Genomic DNA, 24,167 nt, shown 5'->3' on the forward strand with positions numbered 1-24,167 from the left:
GCGTCGTCTTTCAGATCTGTGCAAACACATTTCAGTTTGTTTCTCGTTCGTGAAAATATTCGGATCAGTGATGAAAACGTTCACGTGAAGTGAAAGTGTGCGAGTACACGCGACCGTTGGAAAGCAATCGATTTGGTGTTAGTGATCAGCAAATGCTCGATTTATGAATCAAAAAGCAATGTCCGTGGAAGAAGCAAAAGAATAACGGTGAAGAAGAAGACGGTTCAATCGAGGGTACGAGCGTGCGAGAGTGTGCGTGTTTGAATGGAAATGCGGTTGAATGAAATCTCCATGAGTGAGCGAGCTAGCGACAGCATGCGCGAAATGAAAGCCCGCATAGTGGTGTGAGTGTGGTCGCGGGAGCGGATGTTCCACGCGCGCGCACACACACACACATACACACACACCCACCGTACACTGAGCAACGCCAACGCCAGAGCGTTTGAGCCAAGGCAGGCGAGCGAGCTAACGTATCACGCACACTAGCCATCAATAGCATTTGATCCAGCGTTTCGAACGCACAAAACGTTCGTGTCGTGTTTCGTAGGAGTTGTACATTTGCGAACAAGCGCCACACGGTAACGCACTATCAACGGAGCCAAAGGCTTTCGAGTGTGGAACGGGCAGCATCATCAGAAAAGAAAATAAACCGAGCCTTTCATCAGGAAGAACCATCAAAACCAGAAAGCAACATTGGCAGCCAACCCGCTGTACGTCCGGAGCGCCGAAGCACATAGTTATGGATTCAATATGGCTGACGACACACGTAAAGTTCGTGTCGAAGAGCAACTGAAGATCAAAATAGGTAAGTGGCGATTGATCCCGTAGTGGTGTGTTGCGTTTTGTATTGTTTCTCGGCAATCGTAGCAAGCTCTTTCTTTGGCCAGCATTGGCTGGTTTGTTAGTGTCGTGTGAGATTGTGAAGCAGAAGCCGAACGGTGTACCAACATTTCCAGAAGTGATTTAAATCCTGCAGAGCGAACCATTGTCGTGAAGATTGGGTGGGGGTCGAAGGTGGTGATTTGATCGAGAAGAAGAACGTGTGTGTGTGCGTTTGTATCGACTGTGTGTTGTGGTTCTGAAACCGAAACAAGACCGTATAAAGTTCTGCGAAAGGTTGGTAATAATTTAACGCTATAGCTGTGGCGCTACAGAAGACCTGTGTGTGCAACGACGGAAGTACGTGATTAGCGACTGTTGGAAATGTGTACTTTCAGTGCGTGCGGAGGACGACGAGTTGTGATGTTTAGCTGTGGAATACAAGAAGAAGAACAGTGTCTTACAGTACAGTAGAACCGCAAACACACAAAATTCATGATTAAGCTTTGCGAATTACTGGAAATTGCTTGTGTGCGGGCAGTCTGAGTGTGCCATGAAACAGTGGGTGAGGAGACGCAGCGATGGAACGAATCACTCACAGGAATCGAAGTGGTTGAAGAGGGGTGGGGAAATGGGTGGTCGGTCAGGTTGTGGCAGCAGTAGAGATTGGTGTGAGTTACGTGCGGAATATCGAGTATGCTCCAGAGTGTGCGTGTGTGTGAAGCCAAGAACGCGTGTGTAGGCAGAGAGAAAGACAGAGTGAGAAGGAGAGCGAATGATCCGTTACGTTAACAGGGGTGTTGGGTGAGTGGGGTGCTATGTTGCATTGTGGGGTTGGTGGAGAAGCGAAGGAAAGGGTTATGGGTGGGCATGAATGGGGTTGCGTTGATTTCCCGTAAGTCGATCGAGTTGAGTTCAGCAGCGGAGATTGAATGTCAACAGAACCTCCCGATGTATGTATGTTCCACATGACAGATTATTGTAAACCGCGCGTGAGAACTGCAACTGGAAGCCAAATTCTTCAAATTACCATTGTCTAGCGAACGTGAGACTGGTGTGCAAAGTAACACTCTTGAAGTAGTTATGTACAATCGATTGGATATTGAAGAACGCGGTGCCCAGCTGGAACATTTTTCATTGCAGTATACCAGTTCCATGTCAGATCTTTCATCATTTTTTTACTCGCACCTACGAAGAAACGACAGTTGTTTCCAACCTACGAGAATAACCCGCACAGTGGAAACGAATGTTATAAAAAAAAAACGAAAAAAAAACACCTCAGGCGTTCAAAAAAGTGATTGCATTAATTACACGCACAAGTATTCCCTGATACCCACATGTTTCCGGTGCAGAGGCAGCAGAACCAAAGACGACAAAAAAAAAACCGCAGAAGGCAAACAAATCAAGGATCAAGTTGGTGTGCGCAACCGAGACAGCAGGTGGTGTTGTGCAAGTGTTGGTTTCCATTTCCGGATCGAATAACCGTGGGAAGCGACGCCAAAGGACAGCTGAAAAAAAGCGATGAACAGGAAGGACAGGCAAATACTTCCTTTGGCATCGCGGCCTTACATCCAACACTATGCCCATTAGCACTTCTTCTCTCATTCACTCTCACTTTTTCACTTCTCATTTTCACTGATGTGTCAACTGTGACAGTTAAAACAGTAAATCCTGCACAACATTTTTAAATGCTAAAGTACATATTTTACTTTCTCTCCGTGCCTCAGTGCGACAGAGGCAGATGGTAGAAGGAACAATATTACCCATCCACCCAAGCAGTACCCCGTTACGGGATGAAATACCATTTCTTTCCAAAGTGCGATGGACGAGGAAAAACACACAACAATGCACAATGGAGTAGTGCGCGGGTTTTTCGGTGCCATTTCCCACGAACCATGTTTTCTCCCCTGGCTGCAGCACTAGTAAATTTTCTAGTCTCCAACCAACAATAGTGTCCCTGGGTGGAATTTTTCCCGCTCTGCATTGAATTTAACAAGCTGGCAGTGAAAACAAAATCTTGTCCGCTGATGTTGAAAGTGAGAAAATTTAAGAAAACCAGCACGCATCCAATTAACCTACCGGGGGTGCGTTGCTATGGTTACCAGTCGCTAGCTCGCGATGAAACAAATAAACTCAGCCAAAGTCTAAAAGGGAAGGATGCCTGGCATCGGTTTTTTTTTTATACGATTTGCAACCGGTTACAAACTTGTTCTTGCTAGCAAGCACTTTCCTTATTGTCTGTGCTCACCGACACGCACCTTTAAAACTCGATGAAAGTGTCCGGTACATTGTCACTTTAGTAGTGCTGCGGAGATGTGTCTCTCGCACTACTATTTTTCGTTGTTACTGTTGCGTTTCAACGTGCATATTCTGCTCATCGGGATTTCCTCCACGGTGGTCATCAGCGGTCGGTAGTGGTGTGTGAACGGTCGTGTAAACAAAAAGAGAGGGATGAAATGCACGTAGCTTCATAATTAATCCCAATGAAATAGAAAGTGGCAAATTGGTGCGAGAGATGTTAATTGACGTTGATGAACGATGCTGCTTCAGCACCGTGGTCTGGCGCGGTGTGACGTCAACGTGTATTGCCGTGGAAGACCTAATGTCCCTGGGTGAAATCGGTCCACACAAAACAAAAAGGTCATTTGCAAGTGAGGACGAACTCATACCATATTATAATACGTATTGGAAAATCGTGTCATCCATTTCATAGCAAAACTGAACTTTTGATTTGCTATGCTTCCTACAACTGGTTCCATGATATCGTACTAAACCTTTTCCCCTGTGACTGATACTTAGTCATACAGCCAGACAGAACCGTCCGGTTGTATTATAAAATATGAGTCTAGTACAGACATGACTAATACGCACCACGCAAAATCTTTCCATCCGACCGGCAAAGTAATATCGAGAGCTTCGTCTGAAATGTGAAGGAAGTAGAATCCAGCTCGTATGACCCGAAAATGTGCGTGTGTGATGCAAGAAGAAAATGTACACTGTTTTTGGCTTGTAAAAAGATCGCAGACTACTGTTATAGTACACAAATGCCCGGAAGCAGTGCCAGTTAAAGATATTTTAGTTATTATTACATTTTGTTGCAGGATAAAGCCATACAATTAGTATATTATTCCTGGCATTGTGCGTCTTTGTTGTGTCGAACTTTTTTTTATTAAAATCTGCCAGTGGTTGATCATTGCAGAACATCAAACCGGTACTGCTGAACGTTGTTTCTATGTAATGAGATAATTCAAAGAATTGTACAGCACGGTTCATGCTTACGGCTGCCTTCCAACATCAACGTTCTGTCATTATGACGATCGTTGGATCGCTCCACAGACGGGAAGCACATTATTAACAATGCAATACTGGTACAGAGCTATCATTTGATGAACTCTGAGTGCCGCTAACCAGACGCACCGTATGGGTATTTTTTTTATTTGTTTTAATGATAGACTATTAACAACAACAAAAAAGTGACTCATGTAAAGACCAACATGCCGCCAACACACCACGCCACGGTTGGTGACTTAGATCACGACATTAGATCGACCGCAAATGTGCATGTGGACAGACGACCAACGCGTTAAACACCATTGTATAGTCCAGGTCATGCCGTATTGGGATTTTGTCGATGATTCATCATTTTAAGTTATGATGCGATATCGAGCCATAATATTGCTTCTCGCTGCTGTAAGCCGATCGTCGAGGACAGACTGCTTAAATTGTATTAAGGGATATTCTGTCGTTGCAGGGTAGTAAATGGGATAGAAAATCGACATAAAATAACATTTTATTCATAAATTCTTTTGCACTGGTAATTTGGATGAAATGATTGTAGAAACGAAAAGGTTTGACCCAAACAGACCACAAAATAAGTTGGTCATAATATCCAAGAAGACGTGCTAAAATTAAGTGACCGTTGCTGAGTTATTAAATGTGCATTTCAAAGTAGGTTTTACCGTACTTTCTTTACCGTTTTTATGTCATTTCTTCCTTTTGCCTCGCTACCACACCTGTAAACCAAGCCACAGAAAAACAACAACAGCAACAATAAGCAAAGGCATATTCGCCTTTGTGCCCAATGACTCGATCAGTATAACCGGCTGTCAATCGGTGGATCGGTCTTTGGTGTCGGCAACAGTAACAGTACCCTTCGAATGACCTGAATACAGGACGCACCATCCGCATGCGCGGTGGGCTTTTAAAGCATTTTCCATCGCCATTTTACCAATTGGACCAGGCGGAGTGTGCTATTTTTTTTTGCTGTGCTGTGAGCTGTTACAGATTTTCTTTTAATGTTCGTACAGATCTCTCTCTCTCTCCCACTCCCCCAATACTCCGCGCGAATCCTCACCACGGCCAGCAGCGGATCTGAACCAAACGCGGTACGTGCCTTACCTTTAATGGTTTAATTAGCACATACACCAGCCCACCATCGCCATGCACCATGTATGATGGAAGTGTTCCGAAATATCGGAACCGGGACTTACCGCTTGCTGTACGCAATAGCGCAAGGTGGCTCTTGTCTGCTGGTGCGCCTCACCGATCGAGCGTAGGACGATTATATGATAGCAATCTTGGTGGTCGCGTACTAACGGAGTTCCGCGCCCCGGTAACTGATTTTCAAAGTTGTCAAGCGCAATAAGACACTTTTCCCTGTTTTTTCCATCGCTGCCTTCCTTACCCGCTGCTGTGTTGGTCGCGCAGAAGAAGGCGGGGGCAGGTCGGTTGTGTGTTTGGCTGGGTTAAAGCAGTGGCAGCGGGCAAAAGCATTTAATTTGCGAATGCATAACTTAACTTGTTTGTGTCGTTGGCGTTACTTGGTTTACGTGGGAAAACTAATCAATACGACGCAGGCGAAAAATGTAATCATTTTAACGCGTTGTGCGCGTACAATCCAAAAATGTACATTGTTGGGCGTTAAAAAAGTGTACACGGAAAGTATAGTTAATGTATTAAAATTACTAGGAACTCTGATGTTTACTTCGATTGTTGAATTTTTGGAATGAATTTCTAGTAAACTTAAGTAAATTTAACTAATATTTCTTAATTCTTACCGTAACTCGCCGACTCGCCGCGGATCCTGGTAGTGCAGTTTTTTGATGGAAATTCGTCGACTGAATATTAGTAATTGTCAGCTGGTATTATCGATCATAAAACAGGCTAGTCTTTCGTACGCCCAGGCACAATCACAAGCGATTACACATATTTGCATTTAGTGGCAACGGTTTCCGTAGGAAGATACTGCCCATTCGAAGCGAATATTGGATTATTCATTCCATCCCGTTTGGCGCGGGTGCCTTGAAACGTGCTACGGAACGACTTTCGTTGTGGGCAGTTGGGTCGCTTGTCTACGAAAACGTCCAACCGTGGGGAGACAGCATCAAATCCAGATTTGTCGCGCGCGGTTCCAACTCTCTGGTCTGGCAGCAGGTAACAGCCATATACACGTCCGTCCCACGGATATGAACAACGCCCGCAGAAGAAACTTTCAATTTTTCGAAAGTTTTTTTTTCTCCTCCACCCGAAGCCTTCGATTTTCATCATTACTGACATCGTGATCAGCAGCACCCCAGCATCACAAGCCCGGGCCCGGGTTGCCGCCACATGCGCGTCAATGTATACGAGCAGCCGGCTACGGACAATGTGTCGCGATCGAGAGACTCATCAAGCGAACGACATCGCACCGACTGGAATCGACATGAATGTTGGGCGCAGTGTATTGAGCAGATCTTGTTCGTGTAGCTTCTGCGCAGACATGCATCTTGTTGCTAAAGTCTCCTGTGTAGCGTTTATACGAATTTTATTCAACCCGCCTGCACTATTAGATTGCTTTCTCCCATTGTGCTATGAGTGGGAAATAAAATGCCTTTATTGGAGACGAGCATCGGGACATGTGCACTTATCGAGCGTGTCGAAATTAAGCTTCACATCAAACAGTACCACAAGGCTTCCGGATAATTCCTGTAGAATAAGGAATTCGCCGGAAACGGTCGTCAGTGGAAGCAGACTTACTACGCCAGTTTCGTAACGATTCATCGTAGTTGAAGGTGACAATCGTAAGCGGCAGACACATCCCCGTCATCATCATTTTCATGCGCACGGTTAACACCATCAACGCGCCATCATCATCATCGTCATCATCCGTTGGTGCCTTTCCTGCGTCCCACGGAATGTCACGTAGCAGCGGAGTTGCGTTTATTAGGAGTTGATGGGCTTTTTTTTTGCCCTAGCATCGCTCCAACGCCTCCGTGCTTGTGAAACCGATCGTCGTACATTACGCAAAAAGAAATCAGCGGAAGTGTGGTCGAAATAGGAAGCGATTCATAAAGAGAGCGATCGTGTGCAATCGCTAGTGGCCCTTTTGCTAGGCTTTTCGTGATCAATTTAGTGAACGAATTAGTATCCCCATGATTATGGAGGTCGACGGTGAAATGCATTCATTCGGGTCGATTGATCGATCGATCGAGAATTCCACAAATACCCACCGTTTGAAGATAGCTACCAGAAGCAACACACGGGCACTGTTTGCTTTTGGGGAACACACCTGAAGTGTCCCCCGTAACGATGAGTGCATGCGTGGGCCACGTTTAATCGTCTGACGAAACCACACCCCCAACTTTAAGCGTGTTGTTTCGCTGTGTGTCGCTAAGAGGTACGTGCGGCACCGTTTGATCCAACAAACGAGAGAAGACAGTCAGCGCTACCGCTCCTCCACTACCATTCCCATGCATCATGTTGAAGCCTGGCATTCGTATGCGCACGTATCGACGGGCCGGTGTGGGCCAGGTTGGTTGTGAGTACGATGCAGTGAGTGGTAGTAGTAGTGTGTCATTTCCGGTGGTCGTTACAAACGATAAACCGACCCACATTGGCGCACCGGTAGCGTTTCCGAACCGACGCCATTTACCCATCATCATCATCATCATCATCATCGCGGAGAAGAAGAATTCATCTTCTGCATTAGGTAGTGTTAAGGCAAATTCAATCTAACGAGCAGCAACACAGCAACACGCCAGCCAAATTCAACCAATATTACCAACAACAACTGTCTGACGGCCGGAAGTGTTGCAGATACAAACGTAGGTTGATAAAGTATGTAGCAGAGCAAGGAAGGAAAAGGAGCGTGATTGCGCGAAGACGAGTGGTGGTTGGGTATGTGCGCCACTTATCGGTCAGGAAATTACTTTATCTCCCATGCGTTCTCAAGTCGCAAGACACGATGAGACATGCTTCCGACGGCCGAGGTTGTCTTCCGAACCTCTCCGCATTTATTACGCACACGGTTAGGTTAGACAGAACGCTTCAGCTCGTCGTGTACTCGGGAGGTCAATATTACATGTGATGGATGTGCTGTGTGCGCGACAGCATCTGGAAATGCGTCTGCAGTATTCAGTTCCTTCCACCACACACAGACACAATTTGATTGTTGATTACTTTTGCTTGTTTAATTGCCAGTAGTAAGGTAAAAACTCACGTGTTTTCCGGTATTATCACAGCACAAGGTCATGGAACCTCTCGCGGGTGTTGACGCTATTATCGTAATCAAACCTTGCATTCGCATCAACAGCTGCCTTTATGCAACATAATTTGAAATAGAACATTTTATTTATATTACAACGAATCGGTAAATAGTTTGACGGCAAATGTCCATCATCCTCCTGTACGTAGGTTGACGTCTCACGTATATAGGGCTATTTTGTGCAAGGAAGGAACGATGACTTCCGATAGGGTCGTAAGAAACGTGCTGGAAGAAGAGAAAAAAAAGGCATCACGTTTGGGTAGGAGTAACGTAAACATGATAATTGTGGAACCATTTATCGCTATTACCCGCTAGAACCCGTGGGCATTAATGGTATGGGTTTTAATACTTTTCGGAACAAAGAGTAAAACTTCTTTAACAGTCATGTGCTTTAGGAATGATTAATGTATATCAATTAGTATTAATTAAAAAAAAAAATCATTAACACTTTAGCGCACTTTTTCCTGTTTTAAAAAAAAAAACAATTATCGTTTGACAAACTTTTCCTCCTTTACCATTATTTGTATTAAAAAACCAAGAGTGTAAAATGAAAACTATTCCAATGGCAGGCACGCATATGGTCCGTTGTGAGTATGTGTCATTTAGTTATTATTTTCTTTTTTGTTGATCAATGAGTCAGTCTCACCGTCCCGGGTCGGGAATGTACAGCTGAAGAATAAAAACAAAAACTCCATCCCTTCCGAATCGTTGCTTACTTGGGCTTCTTGGTAACAAGACGAGGAAGAAAAAAGTTACCCTGCAACAGGAAAAAAGGCCCACCAGCGCCCCCGCCGCAAGAACACCAAGGGAATCCGGGAAGGAAGCCGCCGAACCATTGCTTCTTGTAATTTGATACACAATCGGCGGCATTTCCTTGCTGCTGCTGCTGCTGCTTCGTGGCCGCTGTCTTGAGTACTGTGCATTGTGCTTGTACCATGGTGCAATGGTGGGCCCCCGGTCCGTCGGCTGTGTAGCACGACAAGTAGGCCCACGTTCGAGGTTCTTTTAAACGTTCCTTAATGAACGTAAACTATATCGTGTCTCCGGTTGGCAGCCAAAGCAATTGGTTCCCTGCACCGTGTTCGGGGCACCGGGGGGAGAACATCGTACATGTTTTTGTGGTGTGGCCGTTTAAAAACACACTTCTTTGCGCCGATTGCAGCGTTTGGATGTACGGGTAGGTTCCCGATTAGCTCATCGAAACGCACGTTGTTGTTCGGGCTGTTTTGGTTCGGGCACGCTCACTACTGTCCGCATTAGCACAAGCGTGAGATTTACTATTCTGTAAAGAATTTATTTCCGGTCGCCCGTTGGGCTGTTGTAAGCCGTTGCCGTTTCCTGTTGTTGATTGCGAGCTAAACAAAAAAACCCCGGTATATAACCGTACTCTACTTCGCACATATTTTACTTCTGAACAGCTCTCAAGTTCTCAATATTTTTATTTGGTTTACAATCAGGTGTGCGTGTGTCACAGTGTGATAAATATTATGACCAGCAGAATCCTGTCCAGCATTATTGCCGTACGTACCCGTCACTCGGAATGCAACTAGCTTGCGCTAGCTGCTAGATTAAATGAAGAGGAAAAGACATAATCAGTTCCTTCCCGAGTGCATCCACTACTGCTGCAGCGATCGTATTGCATCATCTATGATTGTTGCCACATGATATGTTGGCGCTTTGCTCTCGCACTCCACACTTTAGTGACACACTATCTCTAACCACCAGAGGCTTGCCGCTGTGCGTCGTCCAGACACGGGTCCAGCAGAGTGTGCGAGTACTCGTAGTGTACAGCCCCCGTTGGGGGAAGTGTAATTCATCGCTTCCGGTCCGATAAGCCACTGTCGCTCGCTGTCGCTGGTAATCGGGCCCAGTTCAGACCCGTGAACAGTTGGTTCGACGTTGGATTGGGTTGGAAAACAAAATTCAAGTTGAATCAGTCAATTCAGTCGCGCGTCTTGAAGCCGATCCGAAACCGATCGGGAGATGTTCACTCTGGAGCGCCGCCCTCGCGGTGCTGCAGTTGTGTAATTTAAATAAGAACCGTCCCGCGTGGCCCCGCGTAGGAATGTGAGACGGCAAGAGGAAGGAGGGCGAGGGAATGTGTAGGGAGGGGATAGAGTAGCTCGCATGTAGATGTTAATGAGTTTCATTCACCAAAACGTTCGACACAGCAGTTGGGGGCTACAGCGGCGCGTGAAAATGGGGGTTTGGTGAAATAGGTTTTTTTTCTTCTTCTTCTGTTTGCTTCAAACACTCAAACCCCTTCAGCTCGATAACCACCCTCCGATTGGGGAAGGAAAGGGGGAGCTTTCGAGCAGCCATTCGAAAAATACACAGACGTGCGGGCGTGCGAAAACATTCAAAACGATCAGTTTTCGGAGCGTAACGAGTTTATTTGGATTCGATTGGTGGTGGTGCTAAAGTGCCACCATTCCGAGGTTTTGAATGTCGCACTCCCACCCCCGGGCGGTGGATTAATTTCCAACAGCTATGGTCACTACTTTGCCCCATTGCGATCACATTTGTTTGGCATGTTGTGCCGCTGCACCTTAGAGTAAGGCAGCGAACGGCGATGGACCATGAAGCAAACAATGGTTTCGGGGAGGGGAGGAGTTTGGTTAATGCTTTTCCAGACACGTTTTGGCAAATGACGGGCAATGCTTTAAAGCCATGCAACACATCTTCTGCTTCGCATGCATGATGTACATTCATTCAACACCACCTCCGGGCAATGTGTCACTTGAGAGTTGATTCGGTTTCTTACTGTTGTGTGTGTTTTTTTTTTTGGTTGGTTGACTGTTTGTGTTGCCCTCATGTGTGTTCCATTACGTTTTGCGCAATCGGTAACGGAGGCGATGGTCACAAGGTCACGCGTTCGAAGACTTCGTGCCGTGGTCGAGCACCGCACAACATATGGGCTGGAGGAAAGTGGTGGTTAAGTTTTGGGGCGTAACACAAAACAAGGAAAAAAGTAACAACGACGCGCCGCACATGATGCCCCCATCCCGGGGAGCGATTTCTTGCCTGCCAGAGAGAGAGAGAATTGGTCCCATTGCCCAAAGTTGGGGCAATGTTTTGGAAGTAGTAAGAGAGTACATGATGAAGTGAAAGTTGGTTTATCATTTGCGTTAAGCGTTTTTTTTCCCCCATTTCCCAAACACACCTGTTGTTAAATGTTGTCTAATGCTGAGCGAAATGTTTAACTTTCCCCTTTCGTCGCGATATAATTACACCGTATTCTTATCATCGTGCAAGATATAACGCCCGTCTGGAGCTTGTGGAAAATCATTAACCTTGAAGACGCACACCGGCAATGGAACGTTTGACCTTTAGAGGAAGAATTCTCACACGTGTCCTCCTACTGCCAGGAGGAAGCACTTGGTAACCAACACCCTACAAAAGTCCTTCAGCAACGGAATACATTAACTAACAAAAAAAATCATATCCCCCCCCAAGCAATAGTCTTCCCCGACATAAGCTTCCGTTCGTGAATGTTACGGTTGGATGCTATCATTTGTGTTTTTGTATTTCGTTTTGTTATTACCGATTTTTTTTTTAGCCATTCAACCGTTCCGAACTGGAAATCGATCGAAGCTGCGTAGGTGGTGTAGAATGGCGAGCAACAGCGTTATGAATGGAGATTAATATTGACAGCTGAATGCATGGCCAGACAGATAGAGGCGAGGGAAATATATTCCCCAGGACACCGTACCCTAGAGTTCGAGCACTGGCTTCGCCCCACTGGACCGCGCCCGTTGGATGGAGTGGAGGGAAATTTTCAACGATGCTTTTCTTTGCCGCTTTGACGGCTTTATTTATTGTCAATTATTGTCAATCGTATGTAGATACATGTCGCGTTTGCCATCAAACCGACCATTTAACGTTACGGACACGTTTTTTTTTTGTGCAATTTGCCCTGCCACTTTATTGTTGTATCCGCGCTTCTTCGTTCGCGAGGAAGTGTGCAACTGAGAATGGCGAATGCGACAGATACTCGGCGGTGACATGCGCAGACGCCCACGAGAATATCAATGTTGAATCAAGCTCTTGTGATGTCTGTTCCATTCATAACTTAATGAAGCGGGCCACACTGTGTGGCGTTGTGATTATCAATCATTTACTACAACCGTTGAACAATCCCTATCGGAAAGGTGGTTCATAGCATTGATCCCATTCGCGTGCTCGATCGTGACTATAGTTGGCAACACTGTAAACTACTTTAATTTTTTAGCGACAACATCATTGAAACGTTCCGGTTAACAATTTCGAATGTAACGAAGATATTCCGTTAGCACGAGTCAGCAAAGCAAAGGAATACTTTATGCATTAATGATTCATTAATGTTTCTTGAAACGGAAGCGTCCGAAACGGATAGTTACCAATTCCGAGACGAAATGGGGGACGGAAAACCCGTAGCCCTTCCCCGGTTGAACATTACAACTACCGACAAACCGTGTATCGTGTGATCGGCGGCAAGGCCAATAGCAAATGACATCACGTATTTGTGCTTTCGTACATATACGACTACAAACAGCGAATCCGGCGTCGCCTGCGGGTCTGTCGGAGTTGTCGTCGCTGTCGTCGACGCGTGCTTTAGCCGTGTCAGCAAAAACCTTATCAATAACCCATATCCGCATCAAGAATACCCTTTTCTTCCTTTTGCGCTACTACCACTTTTTACTGGTGTGAGCACGTTGTGACTTGCTGTATGACAAACGACGAGGTTCTATATCTAAAGCACCTTTATGTAATGTTATTTGAGTGTTGCTTGACGGGTTTCAAGGTGAGAATTTATGTGTCTGTACTATTAGCGAAATATATGGAGCATGTGGAAAGCTATTAAACCGAAACAACTCCAAGAACCGCACAGCTATTTTTCGAAGTTGGTTTTTATTTCCAAATCATTTGCATAAAACAAGACTAACGTGGAGTTGTAAAATATTTCAAACAATACAGCACAGTGAATAATCCCGCAAAGCTCTCAAGAATATTCTCTTTTAGTTGGCTTTCTTTGAACTTCATTTACCCTAAAAAAATGCTGGATAGTCAAGTCCTGCGTTTGTGGAATTAGTCCGGTTCTGTTTTGTGAAGACCGGCGCCTCTACCAAGTATACCAGTGAGTCTTCTGGAGAATAGCACCAGTGTAGTTTCTAAGAATCCAAACCAAAAAGTGAATCATGAAATGATACATTTGTTGCGCGTATGATTGCAATCCGGTTTTTTCCTTTTCTTTCTTCGCAGGGGAAGCAAAAAGTCTCGTGGGACGCAGCAGCAATAGTGGTACCACGTCATCGAAAGAAAACCGAGATGTGTACTGCACGATCGCGCTCGACCAGGAGGAAATTTGCCGGACGCCCACCATCGAGCGTACGCTTTCGCCCTTCTTTGGCGAGGAGTACCAGTTCGAAATACCGCGCCCCTTTCGGTACCTTTCGGTGTACGTGTGGGACCGCGATCGGCACTTGAAGCAGGACAAACCGTACGGCAAAATAGCGATCCGGCGCGAAGATCTGCACCAGTACAACCATAAGGATCACTGGTTCCCGTTGCGTCCCGTCGATGAGGACTCGGAGGTGCAGGGTATGGCCCACCTGCTTATCAACATTGATGACGGCGTGGGCAACCTGAAACAGCATACTGGGGAGTTCGAGGACTATCGGTATCTGACACAGCCGACAACACTGTCGTGGTTGCATCAGCAGCAACAGCAACAGCAGCTTCTTCACCAAAATCATCTAAACCAGCACAACCTACACCATCATCATCTGAACGTGCACAGCACATCGGGGGCCAGCGTTGGTGGTATATTGGTGGGCAGCGAGTCTAAGGAGAACAGTGGCATCCTCCCATACCCGACCGCCCACTCGCCAAACCCAGCGTCCAACAATGCGTTGATGTCAGTTCAGCTAAATAGTTCTGTCGCTAGTACAAATCTAAAGTTATTTTACCCAACAAAGGGTAGCAACGCGCACACACTCCTCGGCGGGTCTGTGGAAGGTGGCGGTGGTGGGCCAGGTAATCAGATGACGCCGCTTTTGAAACTTCTCGATTCCAGCCACACATCGCCCTTGCTGCTGTCACTGTATGCGAATGAATCGGGCAATGGAGATATCGTGCACGGGCACGTGTCCGGCGGTATGTTGGTCAGCGGCAGTGTCAGCAGTCGGATCACGATCAAGCTAACGGAGTGTTTGGATTTGGCACGCAAAAACGGTCTCTGTGATCCGTACGCGATCGTAGTGGCGCACTACTCGACCAAAAAAACCATCACAAAGCGCACAAAGGTGCGCAAAAAGACCATCAACCCGTCGTTCGACGAAACGTTCAGCTTTGATCTGTGTATCGATGGTTACGGGAGTGACTCCTCGAAAAGTGACAGTAACAACATGTACACGGTAATGCCGCTCGGTGGTGCGGATCTTTGTGAAGTCGTCATTAGCTTCAAGCACGCCAGCCCGGGCATGGGAGACGACGTATTTTTGGGCGAGATTCGCATACCGGTTCGGGGGAAACAGCAGCAGAATGCGGTGCAACCGAGCGCCTGGTACTTTTTGCAGCCGCGCACCAGCCAATCACGACCGATGCGCACCTGTGCAACGCCACCCGGTACCCGGCTGTCCTGCGACAATTCGCTCGGCTCGTTACGGCTGAAGCTGAACTACACGTCCGACCATGTGTTTCCTTTGGCGACCTACGACCAGCTGTACAACGTCCTAATTCAATCGATTGATCAGAAACCGATCACGGCCAGTGCGGTACATATTCTTGGTGAGATCAGTCAGAACAAAACGGAGGTAGCGCAACCGCTGGTACGTTTGTTCACCCACACCAACGTGATCGCGCCGATGATAAAAGCGTTGGCTGATCATGAAATTTCGAAGCTCACCGATCCGACGACAATCTTTCGCGGCAATACGTTAGTGTCAAAGATGATGGACGAAGCGATGCGGCTGTCCGGTTTGCACTATCTGCACGCGACATTACGCCCGATCGTGGAGGAAATCTTTGCCGAAAAGAAACCGTGCGAAATTGATCCGTCCCGGGTGAAAGATGTTAGTGCCATCGAGGGCAACCTGCACAATCTGCAGGACTACGTCGGGAAGGTGTTCGAAGCGATCACGAAAAGTGCGGTCAAGTGTCCAGCGATACTGTGCGAAATATTTCACAATCTGCGCGAATGTGCCGCCAAGTACTTCCCGCAGAACAAGGAGGTACGCTATTCCGTAGTGTCGGGGTTCATCTTTTTGCGGTTCTTTGCGCCAGCAATTCTAGGACCAAAACTGTTCGATCTGACAACCGAACCAGTGGTGAGTACAGTTTTGTATTACTTTTTCTTGAATATTTGCAATTTACACAGTTTAACAATAGCCTTGCATATGTGTAATAAAATGCACTATATTTGCTTCCTAGTGGTTATGTTGCAAAGCTAATGCTGTAACATTGTACCTAATGTAAAAGGGATTGTTATCTTGGGTAAAGAAGTAAACGCCGCACTTCCTGTTTGTCCAAAAATTGATTAACACGTGGGAAAGCTGATTGGGTGTATGGGGCAAAAATAGTCAGGCAGCGAAAATAGACATTGAGCGACGAACAACATTGAAGAGCGTATTATTTCCTGCTATTTTGGGTGTTGCTCGCGTTTCTTATCGGCCAGGCAAGATCGGCGTACTTTATGCCAACGATAGTAAAACCATTTATAAACCTAGAGAGGATTAATAATCTTATCTTATCAAGAACACGCTGTGTATTGCGTTCACACTCTTAACGTGTCGTTTCATTCATTGATGCCTCACCACATCTTAGCCTCCATGTTCATGGGGTATCTGCTGTAAGGTAGAAAACCGTCGCGTTTTGTGAATGAAACATCGTCGATCTTTTCTTTGGGGCACGCGTTATTGGCATTTTTTTTTTGATAAGCCAATTCTTGGTAAAACAACAGCTGTTGTTGTACACACTCCGGGTTCCAAAACTGATGAATTCGAAACTACCCAAAAACGTTCTGCTATCACGTTGCTTTATTCGTTCTTATGCACAAATAACAAAAATAGTACTATAGTTGTTTGCTGTTTTTTTTTGTTTCATTCTTGAATTTTCTTATCATTTCTTTTCACCTTTCACCATCGTTCTCACCACCGTAGGACGAACAGACGACGCGCACCCTAACGCTGATCTCCAAAACAATCCAATCGATGGGTAACCTGGTCAGTTCGCGATCGGCGCAGCAACCGTGCAAAGAAAAGTACACCGAGCAGCTGTATAAAAAGTTTTGTACGGAGCAGCACGTCGAAGCGATTAAGCACTTCCTAGAGGTGATTTCTACCGTTGGCGCTACCAACACTGGCGATGGGCAATCGAGCATACTAGAACCTGTGGTGCTGAAAGAAGGGTAAGTAGCATTCGTGCGAAGGTGGTACAGGTTTCTTCAGGTTCGTTTTCGAACATCTGACACATCCTATACTGTTGCCCCTGGTGTGACTCTTGTATGCAAATGTCTTTGGGATATTTCCTGTAAAATTGTCCTCGTTGCACTGTTCCTTCCTCGTGTTCACGAATGTTCATACCTGTACTCCACTCCCCAACTCTACTACCAAATTTGATTGTACACCAATTGGAACTCAGAAAACCGACATCTATCTCCATGTGCATTAATGATCATAAGCTTGGCAACAATGTCACCATAGTATAATTGCAAACATTGTTGTCTTTAAGGTTCTTTCCAATTTCCATTTCCATCGTTTATGTATCTATATTTTCTTCTATTTTTCTTCCTCCTTTAATCTTCACCTCTCTATCGTCTGTGTTGCACTACAATGTGCGCGAAACGTTACCGAACGATTGATGCTAACATTGAAATAATTGGACACAAACTTTATCCATCGACGACGACGGTGTGTCGTCGACAAAATTCGTATCACAAATTACAATCCTCGTGAACAAATGCGTGAATGCATACGCATCACTATTGTCAATATTCTTATCTGATGGGAATGTTTCGTAAAATCCGCCCGGAAGAGAATGGTAAGTGTGGCTGGAAATATAGTTGCTGGCACATTTCTTTAGATTCCGTTTCATTGACAGCAGATCAGTCGATTTTAAGCAATTTGTAGTTTTTTTTATGTTTTTTTGTTCTATGTTTGATAATGTTATCGCTTGATTTTGTTAAACCATCCTGTTGCAATCGTTTTTCACGATACCTACAAACGTAAAACTTTAATTCTTGGAGATGCATACCTGATAGTACCTGATAGTAAAGTATTTTATTTTACATCCCTCTTAATCAGTTCTCATCATATGGAATATCTTAATTTGCAATGATGTTAGCTTGTGTTAAGCATTTTTCGTATTTCCGTGATATATGTATGTCTAATCCTGTGACATTTAGCACCTATCTTCAGCAACACGAGTCCATTGTTGCCTGGGTAATATCATTGTTTTTGCTCAACCGCGCATGTAACCAGCCCAATAGACGGAATGTCCCAAACGATGAGATCTCTGTTCACCGTTCTTCTCCCCATGGTAGCTTGCACCTTATCCTTCGTGTATTGTACCATCTCCATCATTATTTTTTCGCTATCAATTTATGGCAATCATCTTTGGCAGTTTGCTTCACTCGATGCTGCTTTAAACGCGATTGTGTTTGCAAAAAAAATGCAAATATGAAAATATTAGTTTTTTATGTGCTTATTATTGAAGTTGTTGTTTCTTGTTTTTTATTGCTTGTTATTAGAAGTACACGAAAGTATTTCACACGCTTCATGATTAGCGTGTAATATCCGTTAATTATAGCTACTGATGGTGGCAATAAAATAATTTTTAAATTAAATGCAAAATCGAACAAAAAAACTTACGAAAAAAAATCTTTTTTCTATTTCCACCCATTACGCACGCTTACCCGCCCTTCCCGAAAATAAAACACCAACGTAGGATGATGACGAAACGCGCCCAAGGACGAAAACGGTTTGGCAGGCGGAACTTCAAGCAGCGCTACTTCCGGCTGACGACACAATCGCTTAGTTACGCAAAGGCCAAGGGAAAACGACCCATCTGTGATATACCGCTAGCTGATATACTGGCTGTCGAACGGCTCAATGAAAGGAGCTTCAAGATGCAAAATATTTTTCAGGTAAGTGCAGAACGTGTGAACGTGTAGAGGATTTTTCAGGTTTTCATAGATAATCGCATTGTGTTTCATTGAAATTTGTTTTCTCCAAACTTGATAAGGTGATGTTACACTTTGCAAACCTAAAAAACTTTTTTTGTTGAATGTGTCTACTGCATGGTACACTGTACTCGAAGTTCATCTAACTTATGTTTTGAAATTTTCAACCTGACCAGAAAATTGTACGTACGATTACAGAAACTTCATTGGAGATTATAAGACAAAAATATTGATTTTGATCTAGCGCTAGCGGTGCGAACTCTACGATACCCGCCGATTTGTAGATTACCGTCAAGGTGCTGTATTGAAGCAGGTGTAGCGGCCAAAATAGTTTTATATCTGGTGCATCACAATATCTGCATTACAAATTCATCATTTAGACGTGTTGGTTGACAAAAGCAATGATTTTGTTCGTTTTTCTTTGTATGAAAATAGTCTCTGGGGCAATAGGACACACGCCAAGTGAATCGATTTCTTTTCCTATATGCGTTTGTATACCATTCGTCTATCTTTCCCATATTGATACTATGGGAGCACATACGGGTTTCAATTGTAAAGTGCATTTATTGCTAGCTGCTATTGAACAAAAAACAAGTTTCTTTACACCGGCCAACTGTAAGGGTGTAGGAGCGTATGTTTTAAAAGCTTTTTAACAGAAGGTAGGTGGAACAAAAAGACGCCTTTGTACGCTACTTTTGTGGGCGAAGGTAACAGAGAGGAGAGCATATAATCAACATAATTGTGGGAATACTAAGGCAAAAATGCGCCAATCGCTTTATGCTTCAGTCCCGGCATCCATATGCTATGTGTTGGCCCACATTACACCCAACATAAGAATGGAGTTGAATGAAATAAAAGAATTTACCAGCAGCGGGTCGAGCTACACACGAAAGGCTGACAGAGGCTGCACATGCAAACGTTAAAGCTTTTGCCGTGACTGAAGATTTCCAAATGAATGTATAAGCCAGAGCGAACGATGGGGAGATACCGACTGTCCAAAACTACACGGTTCCAAGGGAGATAGTCGTAGGAAAGAAGATTAACAATAGTTTGAGAAAACAATTGAATGAGACACGCCGGAGACGGTAAATTACGCCCAAGAAAGAGACACATTGACGATGAGCACACCACCCCGCACCGTTTCGCTGAATCCCCGCGAAAGAGTGTTACAGTTTGAAGCAGTTTCACTTTTATTATTTCCCATAGGCATCGTTTTAACTATGAGGCAAAAAAGCTACATCGAATTGAATTGGTGTGTCGTTTTACCGTCAAACGACTTGCGTATATTGGAGCCGCCCCACATTATTTTGCTTAACCCCTCCATATTCGCTTTTGGTGCTTGAGCTGCCGAGCCGAACGAATGAAATATGCCGCTGGCGGTTTTCCACCATAATGTTTTGAGTGCTATGCTGCCATGGCCGGCCCCCGTTTCACCGATAGCAGCTTGATAGTGCGCAAGCGCCCAAGTACAGCAGCATAGTGGGAAAATGTTTTTCCATTCATGAAAACTCCTCTCCCCACGACCACATAGCTGTGTTGTCCCGCTCTGGTGAATGGTGATGCATGACACACTACTTCATTCATTGTTAGTACTGCTTCTCACTGTCGGGCCGCTGAAGGCTTCGAGTTCATCGCACTGGTTGAGAGCGCAAAGAATACCGCATCCATTCATGGAGTTGGATGTTATTCCTTTCTGAGGTCGTCCAAGGATGAATGTACCTTGCAAGTCGCACGAACATAAGAACATGCAAGAAATGAACAGATTGTGTCTCAGGGCTGTATTGTTTGGTTTTAGTCTTTTGAACCGCAAAATAAAAAAAAACACCTCTGTTCTTCCTTCAACATCTTTAATAAATGTTGAAACTGTTTGTAATTCTCATTGCATGTAAAAATATTGAAATATCTCAACAACTGCAACAAAACATAATCGGCACACATCTATATCTCATGTACCGAACAGATACGATTCGTCAATAGCGCACAACCCCGGCATCATCACCCTTAATTGATAAATGCAAATCGCGTTAAAGCAATACGGTTAATGCAACAGCCAACTGCACTGACTGTCGAATGCAAAAGTGTAAAAAATCAATCGCAGCACCTTTTTAAAATATGCAAATGTTATATCGATTAAAACCGGCGAGTGGTGTTATTCTGGTCACATCTGCCGCACCATACGCGTGCTCTTATTTGGTGAATGACGCCATTGAGATGCAGTCTCGTATCTCCATTTTCTCCTTCTAATGAGCACACGATCGCGTCTCATGGCGTTTCTAAGTGAAGTTTAACGTAGGCGCCTTAAGCAGCTTTACAAATTAGTAATAAGAATATTCTCTGCAACTCAACAATTGCATCCGTTTTTAAATTGGGTCATTGCACTGACGTGGGATGATTGGGGAAGGAACACGTAGATCCACGCTTTGCTACGTGACAGGAATTCTATATTGATCAGCCTGGTCCTATACATATATGCATGGCTCAGTCTACCCGAGAGTTTATTACCTCAAACCCGACATGTTTTAAATACGTGTTTTAATCACAATTAATTTCTTATCATTACTGATACTTTCAGATAATTAAAAAAGATCAACGACCCCTCTATGTACAAACAGCAAACTGCGTGGAGGAGAAAGAGTGGATTGATCTGCTGAGTAAGATCTGTCAAAGCAACAAAGCCCGACTTGTTAATTTCCATCCTCGAGCGTATATTAACAGTGCATGGACATGGTAAGACATGGAGTGTATGTTCTACAAATAAGTAGTGTACTAACCATCTCGTTCTCGTTCCAGTTGCAATGAAAGTGACCAATATGCGGCAGGTTGTACGCCCGTATCATCTTCTAGCCCGATCCAAATGGAGCTCGCGACCGCCCTTGATCCGGCGCGCGATCTACAGCGACTGCATTCGCTAATCATTGCCAACATTAACAGTTTGGAGGTGTTGGATCCGACCACGGCCTACGAAGATCCAATGGCAGCGCGGAAAACGATCAAAAAGCTGAACGAAATTGCCACCACACTGGAACAGATACACCGAAAGTACAAGTCGATGTTGGCGCGTGACCTGAAGTACGGTAGCCGGCAGGCACCAATCGGCGATGATAACTATCTACACATGCCAAGGTCCGGTTTTACGGCAGTTATGGCGGCAGCAAGTGCAGCAGCTACTACCGGAAGCGGTACCGTGAACGGGTCGCAATCTGCCAATTCGTCCTGCATGTCCAACACCAACAGCAGTGCGGTAGGAATCGCTAGCGCTGGTTGTACCACAACACATGGCAACGGTGGTATTGGTAGTGTAACTCCGATCAGTGTCTCAACCCAGCACTATCCCGATGCCAACCTGGCGCACTTTTTCCCCCATCGGAATTTGCTAATGCGCAGCGCAGACAGTGGTGATCCCCTGACGCAATGCTAGCGCTATGGGCACACAACCGGACTGCGTTGTGGGCAATGCACGCATTCAACTGCGACGGTGGCGTGTTAGTCAACCGCCGCAGGGGACAATCATCATAAACTCTACTTTCCATTAGTTATCACACATACACACAAACACGCGCAGACACATATACTGTATTTCGTAGTATGGCAAAACAAAACCATACGGCGAACGGTTTAATTTATTTATTGTATAGTACGAAGAATTTATTAAGTATTGATTTTTGTTTTTACGCGGCTGATCGAAAGTTCGAGGAGGAACTTCTCTTGCCTTAATTATTGGTGATCACTGTTTATCTGCAAGAATGATAGGAACAAAGATAGGTGTCATCTATTGCGCTACAAAGAGCAGCGAGAAAAATGAAACGATCAGCATTATGCAGCACCAAAATTATAGAGCATTCGAGAGAGAATTGTAAATCATATGTCCGTTATAATTTTCTTGTTTTGTTTTACAATTGCGACAGCTTAGTTTAGAATGCGTTACATTCTCTTCTCTCAGTAGTTGATTTCGTTGTAAGAAAAAAAAAGGATCGACACCTAAACCGGCTATACACTTAACGATTTGTAGCATATGTAAAGTTGGCAATGTGTTTTTGGAACATAATTTCAGTTCCGCATTAGGTTCCCTTCATAGCTTTTAATATGAATGTCGCCCCGAGCAAACGGATGTTCTATGTTTGAGAGACGAGCAGAAGGGAAAAAGAAATGGGTTTGTTTGCATTTTCATTCGCTCATAATCTGTTAGCTACTGATAAATGTATGTATAGCTCTCTACACACAACAACCATGCACACATTCAACTGTGTCAAAGTAGTACACTCTTCCAGTCTGATAATCATTCCACTGCGGGAAAGCTGTGCGGAAGGACGTACTTTTTTCGTTTTGTTATTTAGGCAGACGTTGTGTAACTGATTTGTAGAGTAACTTTTTTGAACTAACAAACAACATGTCTCCTCAGAACAAACACACACACATATACATTCTTCGCGGATGCTGGTAACAAGATTCTGCCTCAACTATATACAAAACGGTGTTTAAAATAGGGTAACTCATCATCAGCCTAATAATACGTTACAGTACGATACATTAATGAGCCTAAAATCTGATAATTTAATCTACACTGGTTGCGGACAAGTGCGTATATTGCGCATCCGCACGGATGCGGTTTTATGTGCTTATGCGTTGTAATCTCAAATTGTGGTTTACGCGGTCATTTGTTTTGTTTTTTTTTCCTTTTTTTTTTGTCTCTAAACTGCATTCCTAAACTAGGCCGAAAAAATTCGACGGCCTCGACTACCGACGAAACGGAAATGATATTGAAATATTGTCTTTTTAAAGCACACATACACACACAAACATCCTATCTACAGATGGAGTATGAAATGATTCGAATTTATAATAAGACTCTACACCAATATATTGTGCAAAGAAACGAGCAGGCAGACAGTTGTTATTCATTTTCTTTTTTAAATTTAATAACTTCTTAACGATGGTCATTAAACCAAGAGGCGGGAAGATAAAGCAGCACCAAAATAACTTATGCACATAAACACAATTAACTTTATAGGTGAAAATTCGTACTCAAGATGCAACATTTGCATCGAAAGGCGAGTAGATTGTAAGATGCGTGGGTATAGAATCAATGTTCGGCTCTATAGAACTGGCCGCACACCACCTAACAGACGCGACTACAACAATAGTTTATTGCTGCGTGTGGTGCTATTGGAAAGATCACAATCACCATTTAAATGCACAATGGTCTACTGTGGCCATTAGGACTCGGGCGTATGTGTGTTTGTGTGTGTACGTGGAAATAGCGCCTTGAGATCTCTGCACATCCGTTCAGTGGCAACATTATGCATCATTGTGCGTGTGGTGTGTGGAACAAATCCTGAAAACAACAAAACCTGAGTGTAAGATAGAACAGCCTTTTTAAACGAAACACCACCATCAGCAGCAGATCAATGTACCGATCGGTGTACCGGTACGTTACGATTTACGTGCTGCTTCAAACCAACCCCCCAACGGGGAGGGTGAACGATTACTGTTAATAGATATCTTCCCACCTTGGGGGGGCGTAAATACTAAATTTTCAAACTTATCTCTCCCTCTGTCATTACTAAAAGCGTATGTGATGTAATCTACATAGATCGAGTGGTAAAGCGATGTTACTAGTAGAGCAAACAGGGAAAGGAGAAGGTTCGACATAGTATTGCGTATTGTGTG

General features: G+C 44.5%; 1 protein-coding gene across 1 annotated transcript; it reads left to right on the top strand.

The window, feature by feature from the left end:
* Positions 1 to 649: 649 nt before the first annotated feature.
* LOC128309724 (GTPase-activating protein) lies at positions 650 to 23,149 on the top strand. The gene is made up of 7 exons (XM_053046184.1): positions 650 to 805; positions 13,583 to 15,648; positions 16,480 to 16,727; positions 17,354 to 17,359; positions 18,266 to 18,464; positions 21,073 to 21,227; positions 21,291 to 23,149. Exons 1-7 carry the CDS (start codon positions 751 to 753, stop codon positions 21,916 to 21,918), a joined length of 3,357 nt encoding a protein of 1,118 aa, XP_052902144.1. The 5' UTR covers positions 650 to 750; the 3' UTR covers positions 21,919 to 23,149.
* Positions 23,150 to 24,167: the final 1,018 nt, after the last annotated feature.

Source organism: Anopheles moucheti, chromosome 2 (assembly GCF_943734755.1).
Source record: "Anopheles moucheti chromosome 2, idAnoMoucSN_F20_07, whole genome shotgun sequence".
NCBI lineage: Eukaryota > Metazoa > Arthropoda > Insecta > Diptera > Culicidae > Anopheles > Anopheles moucheti.

Bases quoted from the DNA above. Each gene is read 5' to 3' on its own strand.
- LOC128309724 (XM_053046184.1), top strand. From the start codon at position 751: ATGGCTGACGACACACGTAAAGTTCGTGTCGAAGAGCAACTGAAGATC. The intron at 18,465-21,072 runs GTAAGTGCAGAA...TGATACTTTCAG, and splicing joins AGATGCAAAATATTTTTCAG to ATAATTAAAAAAGATCAACG. The intron at 21,228-21,290 runs GTAAGACATGGA...TTCTCGTTCCAG, and splicing joins ATTAACAGTGCATGGACATG to TTGCAATGAAAGTGACCAAT.